We start from the raw sequence: 12,394 nt of genomic DNA on the forward strand, positions 1-12,394 counted from the left end.
CTCAGTACCTGACACTCACCAAAACATGCTGCTACCCAGCTCCTGTTACCCATTGGGAACACACCAATATTCCAGCTTAAAAAAATAATATTTTGCACATTTTGAGAAATTATCTATGTAATAACTATCAAATATATGTTGATGAAATCTTTACGATATGTGCACTATTCCGATTTTTATTGTTTAAGTAATTGTTTAAAATGTCCAAGTGGGATGAAAACAGAAAGCTTCAAAACTTTTTGGAGCAGATTCCAACACCAAGGAGTAGCATAACTATAAGCAGTCTTACCAAATTCAGTTGTTGTATGTGGAATATTTATAGCCAGTGTTATAAATAGTTAACGGAGCGGAGGTTGTATATGGAGTGATTCCAGGTCAACAGACTGGCGAGATAGCTAGGTAGATTACCATTAATTGCTTTATAAATAAAAATGTGCCAGTGAAACCATCTATGCAGACCTAAAGAGCTAGAACCAGTCGTCTCATAAAGACGACAGTGATGAGTGCATGACTTGGCATTAGTAATGAAATGTAGTGCACCATGGTATACTGTGTGAAGTGTATGCAGCATGGAAGAGGCATGATGCATATAAAAGAAAATCCCCATAGTCCAGGACTGGCAAGAAAGTGGCATTGATCAGTTTCCTCCTAGCCTGGAGAGTAAAACAAGATTTATTTCTTGTTTTACTCTCAGCTTTCGCACCAATTGATCAATGTGAACTTTGAAGGTGAGCTTTTCATGAATCCACAGACCAAGATATTTATAGGATGAAACATTCTCAACACACTTCCTGTCCAGTGTGGAGGTGGCTAGGGTGGTGTGGGTACTGTGTGAGACTTTGTGAACTGCATCACCTTAGTTTTCCCATTTCATTTAATACCAGTCTAAGATTAATGAAGGTAGCCTGTAATGATTGACAAGCTTCAGCAAGGGTGGGGGTGGAACAATATAGAACTGTGTCGTCTGCATAAAGATGTATTTTGCCACTTTCGACAACAGAGGCAATGGTATTTATGTAAATGGTAAATAAGACAGGACCAAGGATAGACCCTTGAGGGACACCTCTCTTGACCCCCAATGGGGCAGAACTATGTCCATCGGCGACAACAGTTTGAGTTCTGTTGGCAAGATAGCTTCTGAACCAATCAACTGCCTTAGTGCCCAAGCCAATGTCCCGTAGCCTCTTAAGAAGAATACAGCGATCAACTGTGACAAAGGCCTTTGACAAGTCAATGAACAGGGCAGCACAGCTCATCTTCCTGTCGAGGTCACAGATGATGTCAATGAGCAGCTGCAGTAATGGTGCTATGCTGAGCCCTAAAGCCTGACTGTGCAGGACACAGTATGTTAAGACTTTGCAGAAAGCCCTTAAGTTGGGTATTTACAAAAGACTCTAAGATCTTAGCAAGTACAGACAATTTAGAGATTGGGCGGTAATTGTCAAGAGTGGAGGGGTCCCCCCCTTTCAGCAGGGGCAGCACATGGCCTGATTTCCAAACATCTGGTATGACATTTGAAGACAGGGACAAGTTAAAAATGTATGTAATAGGTTCCACTATGAGGTGTGCTGACAGTTTCAGTAAAGCAGGGTCTAGGCCATTGGGGCCAGCTGATTTCCTAGGGTCAATTTCCTTAAGCACTGCAGAGGGGGGAATGGTTTCAAAGTCAAACCCCTCACTGACCAGAGAGGCAGGTGAATTGTATTGGAGGGGTGAGGAGACATGACTTGACATCTTCAGGATATGATTGTTCGAATATGTTCCCTGCCTTAATGAAATAGTCATTGAATGCATTAACAATATCATCCTTGTTTGAGATTTGTAGGGTATCTTTAACTATATGCTTGGGGAGAGCAGAGTCACTAAGAGAGTGTGTAAGGGATTTTATTTTCTTCCAAAATTTAGATGGATTATTTAGATTTGAGGACACTGATTTGAGGTAGACATCAGATTTTCACTTTCTTATAAGGTAAGTGCACTTGTTCCTCAAATACCTAAAATAGGTCCAGTCAGACTGGAAGTTTGTGGTCCTTGCTACAGCCCAGGCAGCATTTCTCTCATGGATCAGAGAAGCCAGTTCATTGGAAAACCAGGGGTTGTCACACCCTTTAATTCTATAGCATGTTAGGGGGGCATGTATAAGTATGGGCATGTAAGGCATCTAACCATGATCATGTCTGTTGTCATGGCTGAAGATGAGATAAATCAGAATGTCAAATTGATCAAATAAAGAAACAATGTGATTGTATGGGTCTACAATGCCTGAAAGCAGTTGATCCTTTTCCTTACATTTTTCAGTTGAAAATTTCAAATTTGGGTCTCAAGATTTGTTGCTGAACATTTCTGTTCAAGTCTTCTACTTTCGTCGAAAAAGCTTTTTTTGTGGTAGTGTGGTAGTTTTTCTATTGGCGGTGAACCATGCTCAAGTGAGTGTGACTTGGGTTGTGACAATGTTTGGTTAAAAAATGTATGAAGGTCATGACTTATCAGGTCGCATTTTTGATACTCATAGGCAGAAGTTCCCCGGCTAAAATGGGGGTTTACTTGAACAAGCACCCTCCTATAAATAAGCAGTTACACAGATTTCCACACCTGGCCACGTTTGAGGTACAGAACATAAATGGTTGAATACCCCGCACGAGGAAAACACCCAGCAATCAATTGGACTTCATCTGTCGAGAGTTCTTCTGTTCCAACAGAAGGACAGAAGAACACCATTTTGTGTACACAGTTGACACATTTTTCAGTTTATGTGGTTGAGAAAGAAAAGCCAAAAGGAAAAGGAGAGAGAGGGAGTCAATGGGAGCAAGAGATAATTAAAAGCTGCCACCGCAACAAAAGCCTCCCGAGAAGTATGTCTTTGTCATCAAAGTAGAGGCAGTGCTGTGTTAACAGAAACAGCAGCCCCCTCTGTTGAGCCACTGCCAGCAGCACGTTGAGGCCGCTTCCTAGCATCAGGGAGAGTGTTCAACAAATCAGGACCAACCGAGATTCTCTCTGTTCTGTCTGTTTGTCTGTGGATCTCTGTAACTGGATGTTCCCCTGTGTGGAACTCAGTGTGACTAGTTTGAGCCCTGTGTAAATGTGTTTTCTGCCAACTTTGGTCAGGATGTTCTATTACTTGATAAGCTGGATGGAGTTTTGTGTTTCTGTGCGTGTACCTGTGTGTGTGTGTGTGTGTGTGTGTGTGTGTGTGTGTGTGTGTGTGTGTGTGTGTGTGTGTGTGTGTGTGTGTGTGTGAATAGGTGCACACACGTGTGTGTGTGTGTGTGTGTGTGTGTGTGTGTGTGTGTGTGTGTGTATGCACAAGCACACGTATTTTCTATGTGTTGTCACTTTTTAGCACTCTGACCTGAAGCACTAGGGCCGTATGTCTTAACAAACCTCTAACACTCGTAGTAAATTATAGAGACGAAGCCTGTTGTATACAAATTATGTTTTGAGAAAACATCAAACCCATAACAATGAAAAGGATCATATATTCATGAATGTTGGAAGAAATGATCCATAAAAGCTCTTATGTTTTGGCCTTGTATATTGTTCCATTAAAGGCATAATAATCCCAACCTATTGATGTTATGTTGCGGGCATTCTAATAAACAACACAATTTTAAGACATAGACAACACAACAGAAGTGTTTAATATTCAACAAACATTAGCCTCCAGTCATCTGGCAAATCAGATGGCAGCGTTCAGTGTGACCAGATGAGAGGTAGACTCCCCCTGGCTGACCTCAACAGGGCTCCCGAGAGAGAGCCTGCAGACTGCTGCATGCCCTCTGGTCTTTCTACTGCAGTGTTCACTACACAAAAACACACAACCACACACACACACACACACACAATCATTTTTCTTTCATTAAGCACGCAATATCACAAACCATTTCTCAATGCTTTTTTTTTTATGTGAATAAAAAAACAATACCCCAAAATGGTGAAACCTAGCAAGAAACAGTGCAACACAGAAATACTTGAGTAGAAGAAGTATTCTTATCAGCAAAAGGAAACCCCACCAAATGATTAAATTGTTAGTGTCCACAGGAGAGTGGGGCTCAGCTGCATTGGCATGAAAGTCACATTGGCGTTTCTTTTTAATTTCTCGCCCTGCACCTAACGCCGTTAGACCTCGTTGGGTGTGACGGATTGTGCTGCATCATGCACATGCTCAGTAAAAGCTGTGACCTCTCTCACTGTTGAGGCGTGCAAGATGGCCGCCCTCCAAATTGATCGGCGTGAGTAAAGGAGGGAAGGTTGGAAGGCATATTGAAGGTTGTCCTGTGTGTGTCTTTCCGTGTGTTTTTGCACTTGTGTGCGCGCGTGCGTGTGTGTGTGTGTGTGTGTGTGTGTGTGTGTGTGTGTGTGTGTGTGTGTGTGTGTGTGTGTGTGTGTGTGTGTGTGTGTGTGTGCGTGTGTGTGTGGATTTAACAATGAGGCAGAAGACAGCAAGATGGATATAAATGTCCTATGAATGATGATTTACGTATAAACACAGATGTGGGCTTGGTGTGGGTGGGTGGGGGTCCTTTATATACCACATTTCAGCAAATAAAGATGCACATGCTACACTCGTCATGTTGCAACTGTGCTGATTAAAGAATGTATCCTCCTGGACACAGATGTTCTATATCTATATATGTATCTAACTATATATCTGTCTATCTATCTATCTATCTCTATCTCTCTATCTCTCTATTGCTCTATCTCTCGCTCTCTGTCTATCTGTCTCTCTCTCTCTCTCTCTCTCTCTCTCTCTCTCTCTCTCTCTCTCTCTCACACACACTATCTACTATCTTCATATTGTACACATTGCAATAAAGACTTGAATATATTATTTATATCTAAATGTTATATTGCTGTGTTTTTTCATATTAACAGCCTGAATCCGTGTCCCCAAAGCACAGCCCAACAGAAGGTAGGCTGTTCCCAGAGCAAATGACATTGGTAACACTTTGCACTTATTAATACTCTTACACTCTACACGTGTTCATTAATGAACCATTCATTAACATTAGCTCATGCAGTAATAAGCATTTAGGAACCGTTACTTATCAACTAACTAACGGTCTAGTAATAATTTATGAAAGGTGTTCATGTCACTAAGATAATGGTGTTCATATTAACTAAGGTATTAATGTATACATTATTTAACCTCATCTTAATGTACACTTATTGTAATCGTTTACATTACTTAAACTCATGATGCAATTTCTGCTGCTGTTACTAAGCAGTAAACAAGCTTAAATAATACATTATCTCCCGGTAAAGAGCAATTCTCACTGCCCATACATTAATTAAATATTTACTCCAGAGATGTATAGGTCTTGTAAACGATGATATTGCCCCCATAGTAATGTATGTTGTTCACTGCAATTTCCATTCAACAGCTCATTGGTTGATAACATTCAAAGTGGAATAGAACACAACAAGCCATGCTATAAATAAGACAGTAATTGCACCGCGATTATTTAAGTTTTTAATGCAGATGTATATTTGTTATGTTAACACAGACCCACACACAGACACACACACACACACTGAAGGATTTCCATCAACCTATCCTGGTTGAATTAAGTGGAAGTCACAAGCATCAATGCAAGCACAACATCCGGCACAGCAGCTCCTCAGCTGTGATCACGAAGCAGCGATCGAAATTGAGCCAATGAGTGAGTCAACCCACCAAAGAAACAACCCTTGTGCTGCCTGGTTAATCGACTGCGGAAGCAGGAGGGAACGCGTGGCGTAATTGCACGTTGGTATTTTAATTAGCACTCTGGCGTATTACTCACTGTTTCCCCAGGTGGCAAGGTACTCCAGCATACAGCACGACCAGCACTAGGATTTGTCTGCAGGAGAAGACGTCCCCTTTCAACAGAGCGCCGTGGAGGCGGATCAGCCCCCAGATTAACTCATTGTTGGAAGGCCGGTGGTTGTGTAAATAATAATGATTGGGATTCCTTGTCGCTCATCCTTGGTCTTTGGTGTGTGTGTGCATGCGTGTGTAACGGTGTGCGTGTGTATCTTATTCAGGAAGCTCTCATCACTTATCCTGTGTGAATCCATTTAGGTGAAAAGCCGTGTGTCTACAGCATTGTACGTATTTGAAAGTCTTTTATGAATAAAATTACAACAGGTTTTGGTTTAATTATATATTTTAAAACAAAGCAAAAACAAATGATCTTTCTGTAGTGGTTGTAGTTGAAAGATGATATAAAGGTCTGGCTAATAGCTGGTAGCTGTTAGCTCTTTTCTTCTTAGAGAAGCACGGAAAAAAAGAAGAAAGAGGGATTTCATAGGGAATGCATATCACACACACATACACATGAGCACATGCAAGCACACACACATACACAAACACACAAGACTACAAATGTGATTTCCAGAAGCGTTTTATTGGTTGAACACAGTACAGAACAAAGGAAAACAGAGTTTCTTTCACAAAACCTTAAAAGCATGCTCCGCTCAAGAATTGAATCCAGAGATGAAAGTGGTTGTTTGATTCATCCACAAAACAAAACTGCATGTCATAATGCAATTGGAATAAAGGGGGCGAAGCAAAACCGTACTGATGTTAAAAATGAGGTCAACTACTGTTTTTCCGTGTTTTTTTACCTTTATTATCCAGGTTGGTCTCACTGAGATTAAACATCTATTTTACAAAAGAGACCTGGCCAAGACGGCAGCAGCATACAATACAACACAATAATAAGAACAAACAAAACTCCATAACTTATGGATTATGGATTCATATTTTGGTATTTCTCCACAGTGGTGTGCTGCTGATAGAGATAGCTGGAGAGACTATTTCTTGCCAAATCTCTGTGGCACAGCCATACTCCAGATCTGAGAAGGGGCGCCCTGCCAGTCACGAGACTGTATCCTCTCCTCGGACACTAGCTGGCCCCTGGAGCCACGGCCAAACCTGGGAGAGAGAGAGAGAGAGAGAGAGAGAGAGAGAGAGAGAGAGAGAGAGAGAGAGAGAGAGAGAGAGAGAGAGAGAGAGAGAGAGAGAGAGAGAGAGAGAGAGAGAGAGAGAGAGAGAGAGAGAGAGAGAGAGAGAGAGAGAGAGAGAGAGAGAGAGAGTTAAGAGGCAGCCCTGCATAATATTTAATTACAATAAAGAAATGATGTATGCAAATGTATAATTAGTTGCAAAGAATAACTTCCCACCTCGACATTTAACACACATGCAAAGGCGTAGATTTCAAGGGGGATGCAGCTCATGCATCCCCCTCGTTTTTAGAACAACCCCCCAATAAAGACATGAGAGAGGCAGAGGACTGCATGATAATCTTTTATAATTAGAATTGTTACCTGGAGGGTGAATGGCGACAGAGGGTACTGTCTTTTAAACATTCAGAAAAGAGGGTTGAAGTGGCTTCTTCTCGCCACCACCACATTGCTTTGGCAAGATCCTTAGATAGTGATGATCTTGAAATCAAGGACACTGGACGAGATTGAGAGAGAGAGAGAGAGAGAAAGAGAGAGAGAGAGAGAGAGAGAGAGGTGGGGGGGGGGACGACTCACCTCTGGGGCTGGTGGAGGACAGAGTTCCTGGTGTCTCTCTGGGATCCCAGCAGCAGAGACCTCAGTGCTGACATCAGCAAACGATCATCAACCCGGTTATCTATGTCATCATTTAGCTGTGTCATGTGACACACACACACACACACACGCACACACACACACACAAACACACTCACACACACACACACACACACACACACGCACACACACGCACACACACACACACACACACACACACACACACACACACACACACACACACACACACACACACACACGCACACACACACACACACACACAGAAAGAAAGAATATTAATTTGAGGTCTAAAAATTATACACGTTCATTAACAACTCACACACTTACTATAAATAAAAATATTCCATACTTTATTTGATTCTACAATAATAACTTATATTTAAAAAATCCTAAATGGAGTGAGGCAACCCCAATCCTCACCAAAGTTTTTCTCAAACTATTTAAATATTTTTATTGAACTAGTTCTTAGTCTAATCTAAGGTATGCAGGTTAAAATACAAACTCTTCCCCTTATGGTCAGTAATATGGCTGATCTGCCCCTCTTACCATCCCCAGCAAGCGATCGGCCATGTTCTCCTCCATGCTGTCAGGCAGGATATCATTGGTCTCCACCGTACCCTGCTCCTGGACTGCATGATTGACACCTGCTGCGGCCAATACCAGAGCTAGGAGCGTCAGTGCAGCTGTGGCATCCATGATGGTCAAACTGATGATGGAAGACGCTGAAGATTAAAGGTGAGAGACAGCAGTGGTCGGACGTCAGGCCTGGGGTTTTCTCCTTCCCAAGCTGGTTCAAGGACTGTTCAGCACCCCGCAGCCCAATCTTATATACCCCCTCGACAACCATGACGACAACCTGCCCCCCCTCTACCCAGGGGCCAGGACGCTGAGAAGTGGGACGCGGAGGTGGTGCTGAGCACTCTGGGGGTCCATCAGGTCCATTAGAAGGATCAGGGTATTAGTGCAGATGGAGAGCAAGGGGTGTTTTCTGATGGGGCTCCTGGGGGCTGACACAACGTAGCTCGCCAGGTTATTAAACAGATAAATCCATGTGAATGGACTCACATCTGCCCACAGCTCTGATGCAGTACAGATGGACAATGGACAATGTTCACACGGTGACTGTCAATATCATGGATTATTTCTAATTGGGGGTTCAAATAAATGTACTAATAATGTACTCATATAGTTCTGTAACCTTGATCGCTAAAGTCAAGATTAAAAAAGAAATATAGACTTGTTGAAACTACCACTTATCAATATAATTGATATAATAAAATATTGTAATCCTGTTTTAATGAATAATGAATCTAACAATCACCATGTTTACACATTTCAGTATTTTAAATACTGTGTAATCTATACGTAAACTAAGAAATACACACTATAGAATCATTGAGAACACTGGTTTTAAGGAACATCATGCAATAACGTCAGGTTCTGTTTGGGGAGCACAATCACATGTTTAAATATTTAGATTGCACAACATATCGTACTTTCATTCTCTATAATGCAAATGTGTTTTTTGTATATTAAGCATTCTCTTGTCGGGACGGATTAATATTCTTTACCGTCAGCAGAGTGCATTTTTTTAATTGAGAATACACATCATATAATTAATTTGTGCTGCAAAGGCAGACTGGGTGTGTGTTAAAATGTATGTGTGTGTGTGTGTGTGTGTGTGTGTGTGTGTGTGTGTGTGTGTGTGTGTGTGTGTGTGTGTGTGTGTGTGTTAGAGAGAGAGTGTGTGTGTGTGTGTGTGTGTGTGTGTGTGTGTGTGTGTGTGTGCGTGTGTTAGAGAGAGAGAGAGAGAGTGTGTGTGTGTGTGTGTGTGTGTGTGTGTGTGTGTGTGTGTGTGTGTGTGTGTGTGTGTGTGTGCCTGCATGCTCTCTGCAGGCTTTGTTGCTGGTGTCGCTGCTGTCACCCATTAAGTTTGTTTATAAGCCAAATCTGTTAATGTGTTTATCCACATAGGGCAAGTCACTGATTGACATCACACACACACACACACACACACACACACACACACACACACACACACACACACACACACACACACACACACACATACACAGGATTCACAGGAGATATTTCTGCCTTAAGGCTAAGGGTGTTTGGTGCTTTAATGTATTACAATCATTCAAAATGAATACAATTCTTCACTCAAGTACTTCACAAGTTCATTATTTATGATTATTTACCTGTAATGTTCTAACAAATTCTAATTAACTACATCTGAAACATAAACAGTGAATCCATTGATTGAACTAAACCTTCATAAATACATATATGTATATATATATATGTATATGTATATGTATATGTATATACCCCTAAGCTCGAACCCTTGATATATACAATAAAGAGTGTGTGGTGTGTGTGTTTTTTAATTGGGTGCTTTATTTCAATCGGGGGTAACATAACCTTAAACATAGGTGTTACAGAAGGTTTTTTGATATGTTAAATGCATGATGCCAGAATCCACATCACATGTTAAATGCATACATGTCTTAATATGCATGAGTAGTTTGTCTTTTATTCATTAGTATTTCAACCATGGTTGTAGGCCTATTTCAACAATGAAGAATGTGTGAGTAATGGGACCCTCTTGTGAGGGAAGGACATATTACAACAATAACTCTCTGAGCGACAATTGCCTCTGTAAAATTGTTTAAACTTTTATTGAACACGACATATGTAAATGTGTTGTGGTCAGTATTTTTATTATTTTATTTACAATGTTAAAACAGTGCATCCAAACAAAAATAAATAAAACATTGAACAAAAAAAAATAAAACAATAAAAGGGATGGCGTCAGATGACCAACGTAACGTTCATGCATCTATCATGAGATTGTCCAGCAATACCTAAAACAAGCTCCTTGTACATGCTTCAAAGCCACCTCCTGTGCCCAAATGCACCGATACGCCCAATCAAAGTCCTTCTTATGTGCCAATGTACAATGTAGCCTACTGTGCCAAACGTAGACCTAAGTATTTCTTATCTCTGCTTCTGTTCTTAAAAACAGGTCTCGCTCCTGGCAGACATATTCCATTCACTCTCTGGGGAATCTTTCCTCATGCCCAGTTTTTTTCAAATGAGCTGGGATGCATTCCCATTTCCATCGTTTTCAATAGATACTTGAAGGCAGCATTTTAAGTTATTCCCGCCCCCCCCCCCTCCCCCCCTAAATAAAGTAGCGCCACATTTTTACAATAAGGCACTTAATTGTATGCAGTTAGAAATGTAAGTACCAAAGTAATAATGTACAATATCCTGGTTGGCACAGGGCCTTCCTCCAGGTACATTGTTTCAAGCAGGTTAGTACATTTCATCAAATCATTTGATGAACGTCTTTTTTTTTTTTTTACAAAGGAGATGTCATCCCCTTTTACAAAAACGCCCAGGTTATCTGAAACCTCATACATTTCATATTTCAATTTATTTACACTACTATATGTGGGGTGGGAATATGGTATGTTCTCTTTAGAAAGTATGAATCATATTATTTTGATATACCTTCATGTACCTTTGACTCACATTAGCTATTCAAAGACGACAAACAAACCAAAATATATATATTTGTTTCCTGAGCTAATCAGGCTAGCCGATTAGCAGATATCATAGTCTGTCAACATTTTGCAAGCTGCGTTGCGATTCTCCTGATCTTATTCAAGTTCACTTAGACAACAAATATATTTGTCTATATTTACTGAAGGTTACCATAAATTAAATCGAAAAAAACTGGCTCCTGCTCTGATGGGCATTGTGTGCATCTGAAAAGAACTTCACACAAACAACAATTGTGTGGCTTGTCAGCCTAAACCAAAAACACAGCACTTTGGTACTTTTGAGTTACAGCTTACATCTGTAACCAATTGATAATGCTTCCCATGTAACATTAAGCTAATTCAAATAACTAAAGCCATGTTGTATATAAAATATATGTTGTTCCAATTTTAGATTTGTTTAGACAGAAGTTAAGGAAAGAAGCTTGTGTTCACAGGCTGTGGCTTCTTGGTCAAGCTGAACCACTTTGCCCAACGCATATTTAATCCTTCCACCATGCAAGTGTGTGTGTGTGTGTGTGTGTGTCGGTCAATATTGTTGGGGGTGTGTGTATTAAGTCAATTTGAGCACTGATTCTGGAGGCTGTGGGGTATTGAGTGAGCTACACTCTTCACTATTGATGCATGAGGCTCAACAGTATTGACTGTAAATGGTAAAATAGAAACGCAGTGCAAATATAGACAACCCATTCAATACCAGCCCTCAGCCCAGCAACTGTGTGTGTGTGTGTGTGTGCATGTGTGTGTGTGTGTGTGTGTGTGTGTGTATGTGTGTGTGATAAATGCATGAAGAAGGCAGAAGATAGAAAGATCAGCTCAGGAAATAACGCACAGTGAATCCACTAATATTGCTGCAGTACGATGAGCAGAGACAGTTTGTGATGACATCGGGTCCCCGTTCACTTTACAAGTTGATCGTTGTTGCGAGGAGACGTCAGCAGCAGCTCAACCAGGTTGTGAGTGATCTGAAACGGGTTAGGATGCGGTGCAGTGCACACAGGGTCAGCTAGGAGGCACTGTCGCTCCAGTGGGTGCTCCATTCCTTCTTCTGGATGGGCCCCGGCTTCTCTGTGGAGAACTGAGGTCTGTCCTGGCGAGGGATCTTCACTGCGTGATACTGGGGCACCTTGTCTTTGTATTGGGCCCGCCGGAAAAAGCCACACTGTGGGCCGGAGCCAAAGTAAAAAGGAGGAAGGGAGACATATGTTAATGCCCGAATTATCTAAACTCTGTTGCGCTTCAAAGGGCATATAGGTTTGTAA

General features: G+C 41.3%; 2 protein-coding genes across 4 annotated transcripts in view; both read right to left on the reverse strand.

Moving 5' to 3' along the window:
* Positions 1-6,798: 6,798 nt before the first annotated feature.
* Positions 6,799-8,259, reverse strand: npffl (neuropeptide FF-amide peptide precursor like; the record flags this gene model as incomplete). Its single annotated transcript, XM_084463441.1, has 3 exons — positions 6,799-6,919; positions 7,525-7,640; positions 8,110-8,259. 3 exons carry the CDS (start codon positions 8,257-8,259, stop codon positions 6,799-6,801), a joined length of 387 nt encoding a protein of 128 aa, XP_084319567.1.
* Positions 8,260-10,220: 1,961 nt separating this feature from the next.
* Positions 10,221-12,394, reverse strand: part of itga7 (integrin, alpha 7) — a 33,107-nt gene continuing 30,933 nt past the window's right edge. For 2 of the 3 annotated variants that reach the window (XM_084463642.1, XM_084463643.1), the window contains exon 25: positions 10,221-12,294. In XM_084463642.1, the coding sequence (XP_084319768.1) occupies positions 12,139-12,294 (156 nt within the window). In that variant the 3' untranslated portion in view covers positions 10,221-12,138. The remainder of the gene's footprint in view (positions 12,295-12,394) is intronic. The other variant, XR_014633153.1, reaches the window with a different exon arrangement.

The sequence above is a fragment of the Micromesistius poutassou genome, assembly GCF_964030765.1.
Source record: "Micromesistius poutassou genome assembly, chromosome: 2".
In the NCBI taxonomy this organism is placed as follows: domain Eukaryota; kingdom Metazoa; phylum Chordata; class Actinopteri; order Gadiformes; family Gadidae; genus Micromesistius; species Micromesistius poutassou.